This window comes from Polyodon spathula, chromosome 10, assembly GCF_017654505.1.
Source record: "Polyodon spathula isolate WHYD16114869_AA chromosome 10, ASM1765450v1, whole genome shotgun sequence".
In the NCBI taxonomy this organism is placed as follows: Eukaryota; Metazoa; Chordata; class Actinopteri; order Acipenseriformes; family Polyodontidae; genus Polyodon; species Polyodon spathula.
The window spans coordinates 38,195,808-38,211,234 of NC_054543.1; the positions used below are offsets into that span (position 1 = coordinate 38,195,808).

General features: G+C 34.2%; 1 protein-coding gene across 5 annotated transcripts in view; it reads left to right on the plus strand.

Moving 5' to 3' along the window:
- The window catches only part of LOC121322261 (potassium voltage-gated channel subfamily H member 7), a 41,137-nt gene that overhangs the window by 16,590 nt on the left and 9,120 nt on the right, over positions 1-15,427 (plus strand). For 2 of the 5 annotated variants that reach the window (XM_041261962.1, XM_041261961.1), the window contains exons 3-5: positions 1,595-1,750; positions 8,325-8,759; positions 11,769-11,983. In XM_041261962.1, coding sequence (XP_041117896.1) covers positions 1,595-1,750; positions 8,325-8,759; positions 11,769-11,983 — 806 coding nt within the window. Of the gene's footprint in view, positions 1-1,594; positions 1,751-8,324; positions 8,760-10,110; positions 10,132-10,837; positions 10,862-11,768; positions 11,984-15,427 lie in introns of all 5 variants that reach the window. The other 3 variants (XM_041261958.1, XM_041261960.1, XM_041261959.1) reach the window with 3 other exon arrangements.

Genomic DNA, 15,427 nt, shown 5'->3' on the forward strand with positions numbered 1-15,427 from the left:
ATGCAGTTCCTCTGTTTGAGATTTGATTATATATTGATATTATATATTGAGATTTTGATTTTGCCTGATCGCACCGGATCCCATTTCTGGTGCCTTTTTGTCTGACAGGCGTTTATACAGTTTGCAAATGAGGAACCATATGGAGCAAAAAATCATTGCAAAAAATAATTCTATCTAAATAGCAAGTACAATAAAAATCACTTTCCTCGTCCACAAATTGAATGACAAATCAGTACTGTAACAATATATTTTAGGGTGCAACTTGTTTTTCACACCCCAAGTACCAAAATGCCCCAAGACTAGAACAGTGTTGTCGCTCCTGTTCATCAGATCAGCCACTGGTATTGTTCAAACATTGAAGATTATGTTAAAACATGGTTAGGCAGTGGTTGGCATGCGGCTACAGACACCAACAATAAGGCAAAAAAACTGATCCAGATGAGAATTTTAAGTATACATGCAAGCTGATGGGAGCTGAAGGTCAGTACATTAGGTCTATAAACAAAAATTATATCCCTAATTAATTATAAGAAACAGTACCTTTTTTGGTTTACAAATTTACCTCTGATTACAATAGATATTTGAAAGTGAAAAATATAATTGATGTTCATGACTTTCCCTTTTATAGCACTGCTATTATTAGTGTGGCTTTTAAAAAGTTCCAAATAGCAAAAAATGCTTATGGCTGTGTGCTACTGTTCAATGAGAAAGATGCATAAAATGTCAAATACCATATTTTTATCACAGTAGTTTATTTTATTTTTTTTCTGGTACTTTTCAAAAGCTGCTAGCGTTTCAAAAGGATAGCATCACCATAATGAAAAACTAATCCCAGGGTTAATCCCCCAAACAGTTATATTGCTACAAGTAATGAATGTTTACTCTAATAAAATATACAACAGGTCACTCTACGTCAATGTCTTATGTTAGTTATTATATTTTTGTTGGAAAGCCCTGGATAATACTGTTATGGGTCTCGGTCATCCCCATATGAAATAGGTTATAAGGTCATCAAAATAGATACGATTTTCTTCACTTTCTCAACATGTGGGTCATGCCATGTTGGGTGAGCTCTTATTTTCCATGCATATGACACTTAAAACTCAATGTATGTGTTATAAACTGAGAAAGAAAGAAAGAAAGAAAGAAAGAAAGAAAGAAAGAAAGAAAGAAAGAAAGAAAGAAAGAAAGAATGTTTAACATGTTTAACGTTCTTACTTTTTATAGCTTGGGATCATCTATGATGAATCAATGTTTATACTGTATATATAGTCTATGAGATTATTTTAATATATTGTATTTAATTAATTATATTTTGTTTATGCTCTAAAGATGTGTAATACATCCCAGGCAATTCATTAATGAAATCCAATATTAGAAAAACACATTTATCTGGGTTTACAAATTAAATCCATTCAAACGACTATATAGGTCAGTTATTGTGGCTGTACAAATATTTACCTTTAACTGGTTTTCTAAGTTCCTTGTTAGCCCAACAGTATACCAGCATGATGTGTCCAAAATAAAACATGTGGACACAATCACCCGAATCCAGGCAAGACCTTTTATTAACCCAGTATTTCTTTCCTTCTAGAATCCATTTTCCTGTGCAACACTCACATAATCCCAGTGAAGAATCAGGAAGGGGTGGTGATGATGTTCATTTTGAATTTCGATTACGTGCTGGATGAGGAAACCAGTGACTCTTCAGAGAGACTGAACCACACTTCACCTGCCAAATCTGAACACCGTGAGTATCCTCAAATGGTATCAGCATTCGTTCCCTTGCATTGCTCTGCTTTTTGTAAATACACATCTGCATGCACAAATATCAAGTTGCCTGTGCGCAAAAATGTTTTGCACATGTGCAAAATTGCAACATATGTACAAAAGGGAAATTCCCAGTGCATCTCAAAAAATGTGTATGCAAAAATTCGTAAGGGCAACTGTACGCTTCCACAGCAAGAAGCTCCAGGGAATATGCAGAGAGGTCATTAGCATCTCATTGACCCCTGAGGTGCTCCTGATTACATATGCAGACTAATCGTTCCATTACTTTGCGTAAATTATGTGACAGGGCTATAAAAAGATGTGCTTGTGTGAGTGTGTTCTTCAGACAGAGAAAGTAGGGCCATGGAAAATTCAAGGACGAATCACGAATTTCACAGAAATCATGTATTTGACTGGCTACCGTGAAAAATATGCATTTTATTTTCCTTACAGTATTTTACACTACTCTTCACCTCCTCCGTTAATTTCATACTTTTATCATGCAGAAGCAGCGCTACAATAGCTGTACACGGTCAAGCGTCATTCCGTGCATTTGGTTACTATGGCAACGGGGTCAAACAAATACCGGCTACATGACTGGTGAATTCCTCATACTGTACAATGACATTTCTACATACTACTAGAAACGTACAGTGTGTATAAAGAAAAACATAAACGCTTCGGTTTTGTCATTTCAGGTTTGCAGTTAACCTTTCTCCTGTGTTTAATATTTTTGGAATTGGAGGCAGCAGAATAGGTTATGGGAAGTACACAATCATTTTAATTAATGTGTCAACATAAGATTTAAAGATTTACAAAACTCGAAACTTTTTCTGAATTTGTTTTTGAAAAATGTATTTTGTCTGCTTGTTACTCTTTTTTTTTTTGCACACAACTTGTTTCCAGCAGAAGTTTCTTACATTTTTAAAGATTGTGTCAATAGCAGCTCGAGTTCCAATGTTACAATGTGCATTTTAAAGAGTTGACTCAGCAGCTAGTCTTGTTTCAGCCTTGGTTTTTGGGTGAAGTTCCTGAATAACTGTCAATGATAACTCATGTTAGACAACTTACATCGGTAGAATATAATGTAAATAGAAAATGTGAATTCTCTCGTGAGTGGTTTTGTAACACTGTGAAATTCCTATATATATATATATATATATATATATTGTAAGCGATCCTGCCACTCACCCAGTTCATTGCCCCTTTAAGAACTGACCCAAGACACTGGAATGGAGTTTTTCACGGCGTTTGCACGCACTTTTTAATAAACATAGACAAAATTAAACAAACAGAAATAAACACCTAGCTCTCTCTCGGAGCGTTGACTAACACCAACTGGTCCCTAACTAATCCACAGGACGGCTAAGCCATTTACCTGTCACAAAAACTCATACTCACGTTTCACCTTGCAAACGACTGCTCTCACTCTCACTCTCAATCTCACTCTCACACACTCACACACACTCACACTCTCTCTCACACACACACACACACACACACACACACACACTCACTCACACTCTCACACTCTCACTCTCACTCTCACTCTCACTCACACACACACACACACACACACACACACACACACACACACACACACACACACACACACACACACACACACACACACACACACACACACACACAGTCGGGCTCTCCACTCAGCAGCTCTCTTAAATACCCTGCACCTGGCTCCAATTTACAATTAGCACCAGGTGCAGGGGATTATCTAAACAATAAAAACAATTAACCCATTAGAAAAACCCTTAGCCCATTCACCCACAGTGCATTCTCACATGTTTTAGCAGGGAGGAATCCCAACCCCCTCCCTGCTATCTTACATATATATATATATATATATATATATATATATATATATATATATATATATATATATATATATATATATATATATATATATATATATAATTTGTGAATTTCGTTTAAAAAATAACGTGCATTTTCCTGGGCCCCTTGAGATAAGTATGAAAAGCCTGTAATGAGATATCTTGTTTATACTAAGAATGCATAAATCAATAATATATATGAATATGTAATTTTGTTTTAAACATGCCTCTGAGGGGACAAAATGTGACATATCTGACTCAGTGCCTGCATTTGTGTGGCTTAATTCATTTATGAAGGGCTATATTAAATATAAATTGTATATTTTACCGTAATATGGTCAGTGTTTTCACTATCGCTCATCACCCTCGCCAATTACAAATGTTTTTTTGACAGTTCACATAAAGTCAGAAAAAAACAACATATCAATCCAAGTTAACATGTATTTATACTAAAGTAATACAAAAATGACTACAAAAGATTTAGAAGTGAGTAGTTTTTTGAGATTTAAGATTATACTGTAAATACAGTATAATTGTAAATACAGTATAATTGTAAATCTCAAAAAACTACTCACTTCTAAATCTTTTGTAGTCATTTTTGTATTACTTTAGTATAAATACGTGTTAATTTGGATTGATATGTTGTTTTTTTCTGACTTTATGTGAACGAAAAGACACAAAAGCGCCCGTTTTCTCATTGGAAATAGGTAAATTTCAAAATATCACTGTCCTGGTCACAAAAGCAAAGTTTGTGGGGAATAATAGCCATTTTCTATACTTTTGAGGCATAAGCAATTAGGAAATAACACTTACTACCCAGGAACAAAAATTGTGTTACATAGTGTTATGTTTTCAGTAATAGTACGTTGTGGATACTCACAGCTGCTTTTAAAAAAAAATGATCTCATTGTTGAGGTTGCTCTTCTGGTTTAGAACACTACTAATAGTTGTTTATTTACTTTCTTATCGATTTGTCAAGGGCGTAAATATCAACAGAAGGTCATCACAGTTCCCTATTTAAATTCTAAGCCTCCTTCACATTGACATTTGTTTGATAAAGAACTAGTGTAGACTAAAATTGCAATGCCAGATAGAGAGAAGCTTCCATGGGCTTCCCTGTGCATTACTCACTGTGACTGCATTTCAAAGTGGTATAATCAAAACTGATTGCTTGCCAATACAACTGAGGTCTTCACAAATATGAGGGGAGCAGCTGAGGACTGCAAAATTATGAAAGGGTGTTTAAATGATCACATTATATAGCAATGATATCAGCTTTTTAAAAGAATTACCTGTTTAGTAAGAGCAATGTGGCATTTCCTAAAAAACGCTTTTAGGTGCAACTTAGGTTTTTGCTCGTAGGGAATATCTAGTAATTTAATTAAAAAGATTACCGGATGTCTTTCAGAATGGATTTATTTATTTATTTTTTTTGTAAAATCCGCTAGGATGCTCCTCATGAAGAGTGCTTAAAAGCAAATTGTATTGTACAGGAGGTTGCAATCTGTCTGTCTTAGGTCTTTAGCCATCCATTATACAGTAGCTAAAGTAACAAAAGCTATGCTGGATATCAAAGCATTCACAATTTATGGACATAAGGGAAAAAATATCTAATTATTGTTATATGCAAATTTGATCAGCTGGTATCCTAGCGACAGACAAAAATAGACATACAGCAGACTCAGAGATCAATCCCCATGATTATATTCAGTACAACAAACCCTGATTTTCCTGGAACAAGACAAGAAACATAACTACCTACTGTATACCACAGGGGTTCTTTCCCCAATGCATAATAATAAATTCAAATGTAATTCATTTGTCTCTTTTGTTCCAGTTAACCAGTCTGTACACTGCAGTCCGAGCATGTTGATGGTACAGTTTGTTATATTAGTATAAGAATACTAACCATACAAGAGTTAGACTAACAAGTCTGGTGTTTCAGCACCTAAGGAGCCTCAAAGCAGTATATCGAGCAGACCCCAGCTGTTCCACAGTCCAAACACTTTAGCCAAATGAAATTGTCCACATCCATCTCACAAAATCACGACTGTCATTATTATTTTTTTTTTTTACTTCACAGATTCTAGTATTTTTTCAATACTGCAGTTGCTCCAAAATGGCAGAACTTTCTTCTGCATTTTATTGAGCGATGTCTCTTCAAATAAACGTGAGCTGATTAGATTCCTGAGGTGATCTGCTCAAAGATGTCTCCATTTTGAACTTTTTATTTGGCATGTGAAAATGGGATCATAATTCTGTGGCCTGCTGTTTACGAACTGGCTAGGCTTGTACCAGATACTGTATGATGTTCTGTAGTTTGGTTTCATGCTAGCTGGCCTTGATAAGGAATTAGCAGGAATGATGCAGCTGGACAGAAGATTGGAGCATCTGCTGCTACATTTTATTACTGTGGATTTATGCAGTTAAGCATATGTGTATCAGTACCTAGAATAATTTAATTCCAGCATGATGCAAACTTTAAAGCTGAAATTTTGTTATAAATTTTATATTGTGTCGAGTTCCTAATTAAATACATAGCTTCAGGTGGCCTAGAATTACCTTAAAATGGCATCTTTCAGACATTCTGGTCCAGCTTGTAAAACATGTTGTCCTTCATAAAATAAAGATGCAGTGCATCACTTCAATATCATTCTAGCTAGAAAGGCTGTCAATGTTTGCTTTAGTAATCTTTTTTTTGCTCATTGAAGGTAGTAGAGGTTGACAGAGAATAAAAATGATAATTTCATTACATTTTGTTACTGATGGCATGTTGAAGTTGCCTGTTAAACTGATCATAAAGATTTGTTTTCCTTGTCAGCTACAGCTATGGCCAAACATGTTGCATCACCTAGAATGTTAGGATTGAGACATAAGCATGTAATCCAAAAAAAAATGATAGCTCAAAAGTCTACTGGAAGCCATAATAGTACAGTATGTCACATTTTTCAATTTGAGTCAGTTTTTTGTTAAGTATATGGAAAACTACAAAGTGTTGTTCAATATGTTACTGATTCATTTGACTTTATGAGGCTAAATTAGTTAGTTCTCTAGGATGATGCAAAACTTTTGGCCAAAGCTGTACATAACTACAAAAATTGCACACACTCTTCCATCTGAACTACCACAAGACATCAAAATCAGTAATTCAATACAACACAGTCATATTAGGCCATTGGTGCAGAAGGATCTGTGTACATCTGCCAAAACTGTAACTTAAAGAATTTTTACTTTATAAAAAGAAAAATACCTCATGGCTTTAAATAAAATTACACACATAAAGCAGTATATTACATACAATAAGACAATTAGGAAAACATTTAAATATAAGTAAATTAAATATTTATTTGCTCAAATATTGCTTTTTTTTTAATATTAGCTTTTAATGAATATACTGGGGGCCATTGTCTCCAACCCCATGTGAGAACTGCAACCGGCAGTGTTTCTTTTATTGCCCAATTTCTTTTTGTGAATTCTGGAACCCAAATGTTCCTAGACTGTCCATTATGATTTCATAGTTTGAAATGAAAGCATAATAGTATGGAGAAGAAATGACTGCTTGTTACATACATGAATTCCCATTAAGCTCCCTTAATGAATGATGTTTGCACTTCTAAAAACAGAGCAAGAACATTCTGTCATTATATAGTATTAGGTTTCATGTAGTGTGCTGCTGAACTGTGTGTCAGACTCTGTTTGGAAGACATGTTGTAACACCTCAGATAACACACTTTCTCAAAGTGTAGGCTGCAATTTTAAAATATAAACTGCATTATCCTTGGAGAAAAAAAATCTGTTACACTTCAATAACAGTTTTCAGCTGTTTTAAGCTGGTCTAGTTTAACATAATATTTAAAAATGATCTCTAAAAAACATGCCTTAAAAAATATCCCTTAAAACAGTCCTTACAGTTTTTTTTTTTTTTTGCTTTTTAAAAGATAAAGAAAAATACATTTGGCCTAACAATCTTAAGAAATAGATTTTGAAATTGCCATTTATTTTATTATGATTCTGTTCAGTTGTGAAACCCATAGTCATAGGCATGAAGAACCTCTAAATACAGTTGTGTTGTGCACCCAATGCATGTAGCTTTAGAAGGCCAATTATATTCAACAATATTGTGTTCAATTTCAAAGTGATGAAGCAAAATTGGAAAATAGTTCTAAGGGTTTTGTGCTTCTCTTGTATTAATCATGTATTTAACAATAGCATTTGTTGCATCTTGCGCTTTCCTTGGTATTTTGTAATGCATGATACTCCTTGGTGATTGATTTTAAAAAGCAGTAGATAGTTAAAGTATACACACGCTTCAGTGGTATTTAATCTGTGTTTAACGGTGATGCACATGTGTTGGCTAGTGATTGTTGTGACATTTGTTTTATGCGAGAGGATTCGTATGGATTTGTTGAATGAAGGCTGTTTTATATTTCCTGCAGTGGTTTCATTTACGTTCTTCATTATTAATAAAGGACTCTTCCGTAATAGGGTTTCAATAGCTAGAATGTATAAATATATAGTAGCTGTGTTATAAACCAACAGCATTTTAATAGACACATTCACCTCTTTCATACAATACTGTTTTGGGTTAACGATTTTATTTACTGTGAATGAAATGTATGTTTTTCAAACCAAAAGGAAGCTTTCTGGAAGCGTTTTTTTTTTTTTTAACTTTTTTTTTTTATATGTGTATTCCTTTGTTTCCAGGCAAGGGGAGATTCTTCAGATTAAGACTGGCCGGTTTGAGACTCTTGGGTACAAGCAAGCAGTCCCTTCCACAGGAGGACCCAGATGCTGTTTTGGTCCATTCTCCCAAACAAAGTGATGACTCTGTTGCCATGAAGCACTTTAAATCACCCGCAAAAGAGAGTTGCAGCCCTTCAGATGCTGATGACACAAAAGCACTGATTGGATCTAGTCACTGCCCAACAATGATTAATGAATCAGGACCTCTTGATCACTCTTCACCCAAACATCAGTGGGACAGGTTGTACCCTGATATGCTGCAATCGAGCAGATGTCTGACCCATGCCAGGTCAGAGGAGAGTATTTGCAGCATGAGACGAGCGTCGTCAGTCCATGATGTTGAGGGGTTTAGCGCCAGCTCAAAGAATGTTTTCAGGGACCGACATGCAAGTGAAGGTATTACCATGAATGACAAATCCATGAGTCGATGCATATCTTTTTAAAGTGATCTTCAATCTAGGACCCACACTGAGGTTACATTCAATTTCCATGTGCAATATTAATATGCATTGCTGTAATAGGGTTATAGGTGGGGATAAAAAGGTGGGAAAGGCAGTGTTAATTAATGCAACTACCTCATGCATTATATTGCATAGAGTTAGAATTCACTTTTTCTTTTAGAATGAGTAACACGTTTATTGTATAATGGATTGTTGGTTTTTACATTGTATTGTAATTGGCAATACAAAAATGACAATGTCAGAATCTACCAAAAATCACATTGGTATAAAAGGGATTGTTTGATTATTATTATTATTATTATTATTATTATTATTATTATTATTATTATTATTATTATTTTATTTTTTTACAGTAAATGTATTCATGTTCTTTTTTAGCTTTGAAAGTCTTGCAAGAAGACTTGAAGTTTCATGGGTCAGAGTACCAAACCCTTTCAGCAATTTTTATAGTGCCTAGTGAAAGCAAGAACCTTGTTTTACAATTCTTCAGAACCAATAAAACAATTACTTAGCAAGTCTTGTATATAAACTAATGACATCAATAATATGTCAATGACCATACTGTTCAGTACATGAGAACTCCACCCTTACCAGGAGCTAAACTCAATATCGTTAGAAAAGTAAGGAAAAACGTTCACTATTTTTTTTAAACAAAACAAAATCTACAATGCTGCAATAATAATGGAATAGAAAAAAAAGGCGCAAGCAGGCAGTGTGGTCCAGTGATTAAAGTCCAGGGCTTGTAACCAGAAGGTCACCAGTTCAAATCCCTCCTCTGCCACTGACTGACTCACTGTGTGTGACCCTAAGCAAGTCATTTAACCTCCCTGTGCTCCATCCTGCAGATGAGATGTCAAATCAATGTCCTATTGTAAGTGACTCTGCATACATGCACAGTTCACAGCCTGCCTCTGTGAAGCACTTTGTGATGGTGGTCCACCTATGAAAGGTGCTATATAAATATAATTTTATTATCATTATAAAATGTATGTGCTATAATATTGAGTTATTATCAATTGTCTTCCAAATGTGCTTTAAAATAGTGAGGGGAATGTTAAAAACATACAAACATTTTGAAAAAAAAATGTCCATGCTACTGTCTTTTAAAAGGGAAAAATGAAACATTGGTCCAGTTGTCAGTAACAACGATATATTTATTTCCTTCTGAAACTTTTTGGTGTATTTTTTGTTTATTTATTTTATTTATTTATTGTATTTATTGTTTAATATGTTGAAGTTCTTTATTTTTTTCTTTCTTCTTTTCAACACTTCTATGGTGCTTTCAGACAATGGTCGCAATATCAAAGGTAACACAATTCATGGTACAAAATCCACGTGTCCATTTGAAATACTAAATTGCTTGTTGCGTGAATTTTACTAAGGAAACACTAACATTACAGCAAGGAAAATGTAGATTACAGCAAAAGGGGTAGTTTGTGGAGTAAAGATTATTTACCACAGGTGTTTTTGACATGCTGTCCATTTAATATTCTGAACAGAGAGTGTGTCTAAAACACATGTGAATATAATTTAAGTAACACCAAACCCCCCCCCCCCCCCCCCCCCCCCCAACCCCCCCACAGCTTTTGTAGTCATCTACATCTTTTCTATTGAAGTTAAATTAGGATGGTAAATGAATGGCTGTAAGCTTGCAGCTGTCATTGTTCTGTGCTAACCATATGAACTGTATTCAAGCTGCATGACAAAACCAGCCTGCTTTTGGGAGATTTCTGACAAGAAAGCAAACAGAAAGTGGAGAGCTGCCCCCCAAAGAATCTATTCATAAAAAAATTCAAAACAAAATGATTTAAAAAACAGGATTTAATCAGAAAAAAAAATGTTGACCATGATTTCATTTCTTGAGGAAAGATTTAGCCTAAGTTCTTACTAAATCTTAAATCATTAAGATCCAACTATTCCTACACTCTGATAGATATTTTATGTACCTCTGAGTATAAAATCTTGATCACTTTCTCTTTCCGCTTTCCCCTTTCTGTCTCTTGAAAAACATAGTTTCCCGTTCCTGGATGGCAGGGGGTATGGTTTGAATTTTTTCTATATGTTTTTAAACTTAGCATGTAATTGATTTGAACCATATTCATTATAAAACACTATTATTTGTAAACCAAAATCAGACCCAGAATAACAACACGTTTATATTTTAGTTAAACCACAAATAATCAGGGATTATTGCTACATGTTTTTTTTTTTAATAGTCTTTTTTTATATAGTATTATAGTTTACAAAACATATTATAGGTGAGTATCAATATATAAGACTTAATTAATACTGAATTCAAAGTAGTGTTTTGTTTTTGTTTTTTTTTTCCCCCCCTTTTGATTTTAACATTTGAATGTGCTGTAACAAACTAAATATGGAAGGTTGGGTATTTATCACAATAGAAGTTAGAATGAGCTAAATCTGTACATAACAAAAGATTTGGTACCGATATACAGTCGCTTTTTTTTTCCACTGGTTGAGTTGTTATTTAATTTCCATCTTTCTAATCCCAAAAAGAAAGGACTGCTCAAAGAGCAAGGGAATTGATCTTCACAGTAAGGGGAGGGGGGTCTTTTTTGGTACCCTCACTTAAATGCTCTTAAGAAAAATCAAATGCAGGATAACATTTCAGTTAGAGTCTCTGTGATTTGTATGTGTTTTTTCATTTCAGTTAGAGTCTCTGTGATTTGTATGTGTTTTTTCATTTCAGTTAGAGTCTCTGTGATTTGTATGTGTTTTTTCATTTCAGTTAGAGTCTCTGTGATTTGTATGTGTTTTTTCATTTCAGTTAGAGTCTCTGTGATTTGTATGTGTTTTTTCATTTCAGTTAGAGTCTCTGTGATTTGTATGTGTTTTTTCATTTCAGTTAGAGTCTCTGTGATTTGTATGTGTTTTTTCATTTCAGTTAGAGTCTCTGTGATTTGTATGTGTTTTTTCATTTCAGGTCCATTCAACCATATAAAATCAAGTCTTCTGGGTTCCACATCCGATTCAAACCTCACCAAATACAGCACAATCAACAAAATCCCTCAAATTACGTTGAACTTTTCCGATATTAAAAATGAAAAGAAGACTTCTCCTCCTCCATCTTCTGAGCAAACCATCATCGCACCAAAGGTTAAAGACCGAACACACAATGTTACAGAAAAAGTTACTCAGGTAAGACATTTGTTAAACGTTTCTAGTGTCATCACCCCAGTCTGATGTCATGTAATGACATCCAGTAATATTTTGAAAGAGCGGTAGGACTTTTAGTTGTGATTTAATCTGAAGCCTTATTTGCAGAAGTTAATGGAAAAAGTATTCTTGTACCGGAAACTACAGAAGCATTTGCATTAATGTTACAGTAGTTTGAAAGATGGCATTTGCTGGCACAGCAAATTTACAAATTGTCATCTCATGATGTAGATATTGCATATCCTTGCATGATAAGTGATAAACCTTAAATACACTTTCTCTAGGTTCTCTTGTGAGGATTGCATTGTGGTCCATTTATGTTTTTTTTTTTTTTTTACATTTCTGCCATCTAGCTAATTTTTGGGAGGGTCTTTCGTTAGCCTGGAAAGCTAATTAAAAGTGTTCCTCCTTGTGGTACGTTCTGTCATCCATTACTTTTATTTCAACTAAACATGTACAACTAGGGTGTATTTTTAGTCTATTTAATAGTGTTCCATTTGCTCAAAGTCATAAAAGACAAAAAATATAAAATGGATAACCTTTGGGTTGATAATAATTTGCTAATTAACCAGGAGAAATGAAAGATGAACACTTGTCGGAGAAGCAATTTGCCAGATTTTGGCACAAGCATGGCTAGAATACTTTGTCTCTTGGAACATTCATTATTTCCAATGGAGACGTCAAACATGACATCATATGTCCATCCTCTGCCCATACAGCCACCTAGATGTAATGTTCCTTGTCATTTCTTGATTGAGCCAGGTAGTGACAACACAGGACTGTGATGTCCTCAAGCACAGTAATGCATCTCTATCTCTGACATGACTGTGTTCAAATAACATTATCTTCATCATTCTTCATCATAAAGAAATAGCTTTGGCTGTTCAATAGGTCAGGAACATAAATAGCCAACATTAAAGTATCTACATTCTCCACTAATGAATCCAGTGTTTTTAATTAGTTTATATTGGCTTAATATTTAAAGCAACCACATTTCTTTATTGCCCCATTGCAGGAACTCTGGCATGCTTAATACAAAATGCAAATGGAGCACAGCATGCAAATAGCAAAGCCACCTGTCTGTATTTTATTGGATTTTTTTTTTTTTTTTTTTTGAATAACATTTGCAAGAAATCCTTTTTTGTTGTTTTTATATCGTCCTTTTTCACAAAGAAGAAGCTATTTGTCTAGTAAAAAAGATTAATTATCAAAGCTCAATGTGAGGGATAAATACAGGATTGCAGTTCAAATAGTACATTTATTTATTATGTAAACATACTACATAAGATATGGTATTTAACGTGACATATCTGCTAGTGTTTAATTATTCTGCACTGATTAGAGACCATTTTTACCAATATCAAAGCTGAGTTGCAATTTGTCCAGAATGTGAGGTAAAGACAATTTCTTTTTTTTACTCCATGAAGTATATAGAAAAGGTGAAAACAGAGGATTGAGGTTAAAAAAAAAAATCTCAGACTAATGTCTCATATATAACTGGTATTATAGTATACTGGAAAAAATAAAAATACCATGATGGAATAACCTATCATAGCTAAGTGCCAACTATACTCATAGAGGGATATTATTACAAGACCTGAACAGTAAGCGGCTTGTTAACTGTGAGAGATGACAACCAATTAAGTTTTTTACCCATAAAGAAACTATGGCAGCCAAGGAAACATTATTCACAATGTATTCTTTTAATGAGCTTTCTAAAACGAGAACATTAAGAGCTAAACATAGTATTCTATCAATAGTTAAATTGGTATATTGTGTTTGTATAGCATTATTTACTTAAACTAAATTACAGGATTTTTAAATAAAATTAGATTTTTTAAATACCATGAAACTAACTCCTCTTACAACTGCTTGCATATTTATTTCAGATACATTCTATAATCTCTTATTATTTTTTAATTCCCTTGTCAAGCAGAGTACAATCAAGTAATAGTATATGTAGATTTGTAACTATGATTCGAGGGAAGGGTTATGTGCAATCAGGACTAAGAACTTTCCCTTTTAATGCATCTTATGCTGTATTCTAATCAAATATGCCACTGCTGATTATAATAGGAAGGTGGATATTGGGGAGGGGGGTGAGTCATTGCATCATTTTATAATCTAATCAGAGCTGATGTACTGTAATGGAAGACGTTGCACTCAGACTTGATAGATTTGTAAACCATTTTCTAGCCTCTCTCCAGCCTCATGTAATTATGGACTATAATTTTTGATTGAAGCCAAAGTACAGAGAACTTGTAGTGCATCTTAATAATTTAACTGTAAGGAGATGCATAAAGAATGTAGTCTAGCTAGCCCATCAGCCCAATGATGCAATTGCATGGGAACACATGTCTCCTGCTTTTAACTCTGGTTGCGTGTTGACAGCTATTCAATATTTAGAAATGTTTAAAGCTAAGAAATTATCAAGAACTTTCTAAATCAGCTTTCCTCATAATAAAAGTAAAATGAAGTATCTCACTAATAATCTTGAACTCCCAAGGCTTTAAATACTTCATGCTGAAAACTGTGAATACCGATAATAACCCTTCAATATTCATCATGACATTTTAACATTGAATACACCTCTATCAAAGCCTTCCTTCTTGTCATAACCACCTCAGTTTTGACCTTATACTTACAGACTTAGGAACAAGAACAAGACTCTCAATGGAATAATCATCTGAGTGCTTTATAAATACCAGGTTCTACAGTTACCTTATAAATCTATACAACACATGAATGAATGTGGAAATGCACAATGATTTTTCACGTTATTTCTTTTATATCTCTTTTAGTATAATCCTTTGCTTCTGATAAGCAGCATATCTTTATCAAAGGACCAGATAAACCTTATCTGAGGGCCTTTTAATTAGGGCTTTTTGTGCTATGTTACCAACATACCATTGAAAATCTCTTGTTCAAACAAGACTTGCGAGGCAGCTGTGATAATCCAATTCACCATTCCGTGTATTCCTGACACACTTAGTGGAAAGTGTTAGCGACAAAGGGGTAACTCCTAATCCTTGGAATTTAACCATTACAATAGTAAATGCAGATTCAACTACAGTTCCTCTGAGTATGAAGTCCTTAGCAGAAAACCACAAAAAAAAAAAAAAAAAAAAAAAAATGTGTTGCTTTTAATATTTATTCACATAGATTGTGCTTCAGTAAAGTAGGGGACTGCATACTGTAAGTTTCGCTTATGTTGTCTTCCTAGTAGGCTTGAGATGGCTGGAAAATTCAGTTGTAAACATCTGTTGTGATGACAGGTGTTGTTTGGCTTGGCAAGCTTTGTCCACAGAGACTATCTTGCTGCTTCAGAAACAGATGCTTGACTTGGTGAGGTGAAGGTTATAAGATGAATGAATTGAACTTTACTGCATAGGTTACTTTTGACCTGCAAGCACTGTAGCTGCCAAC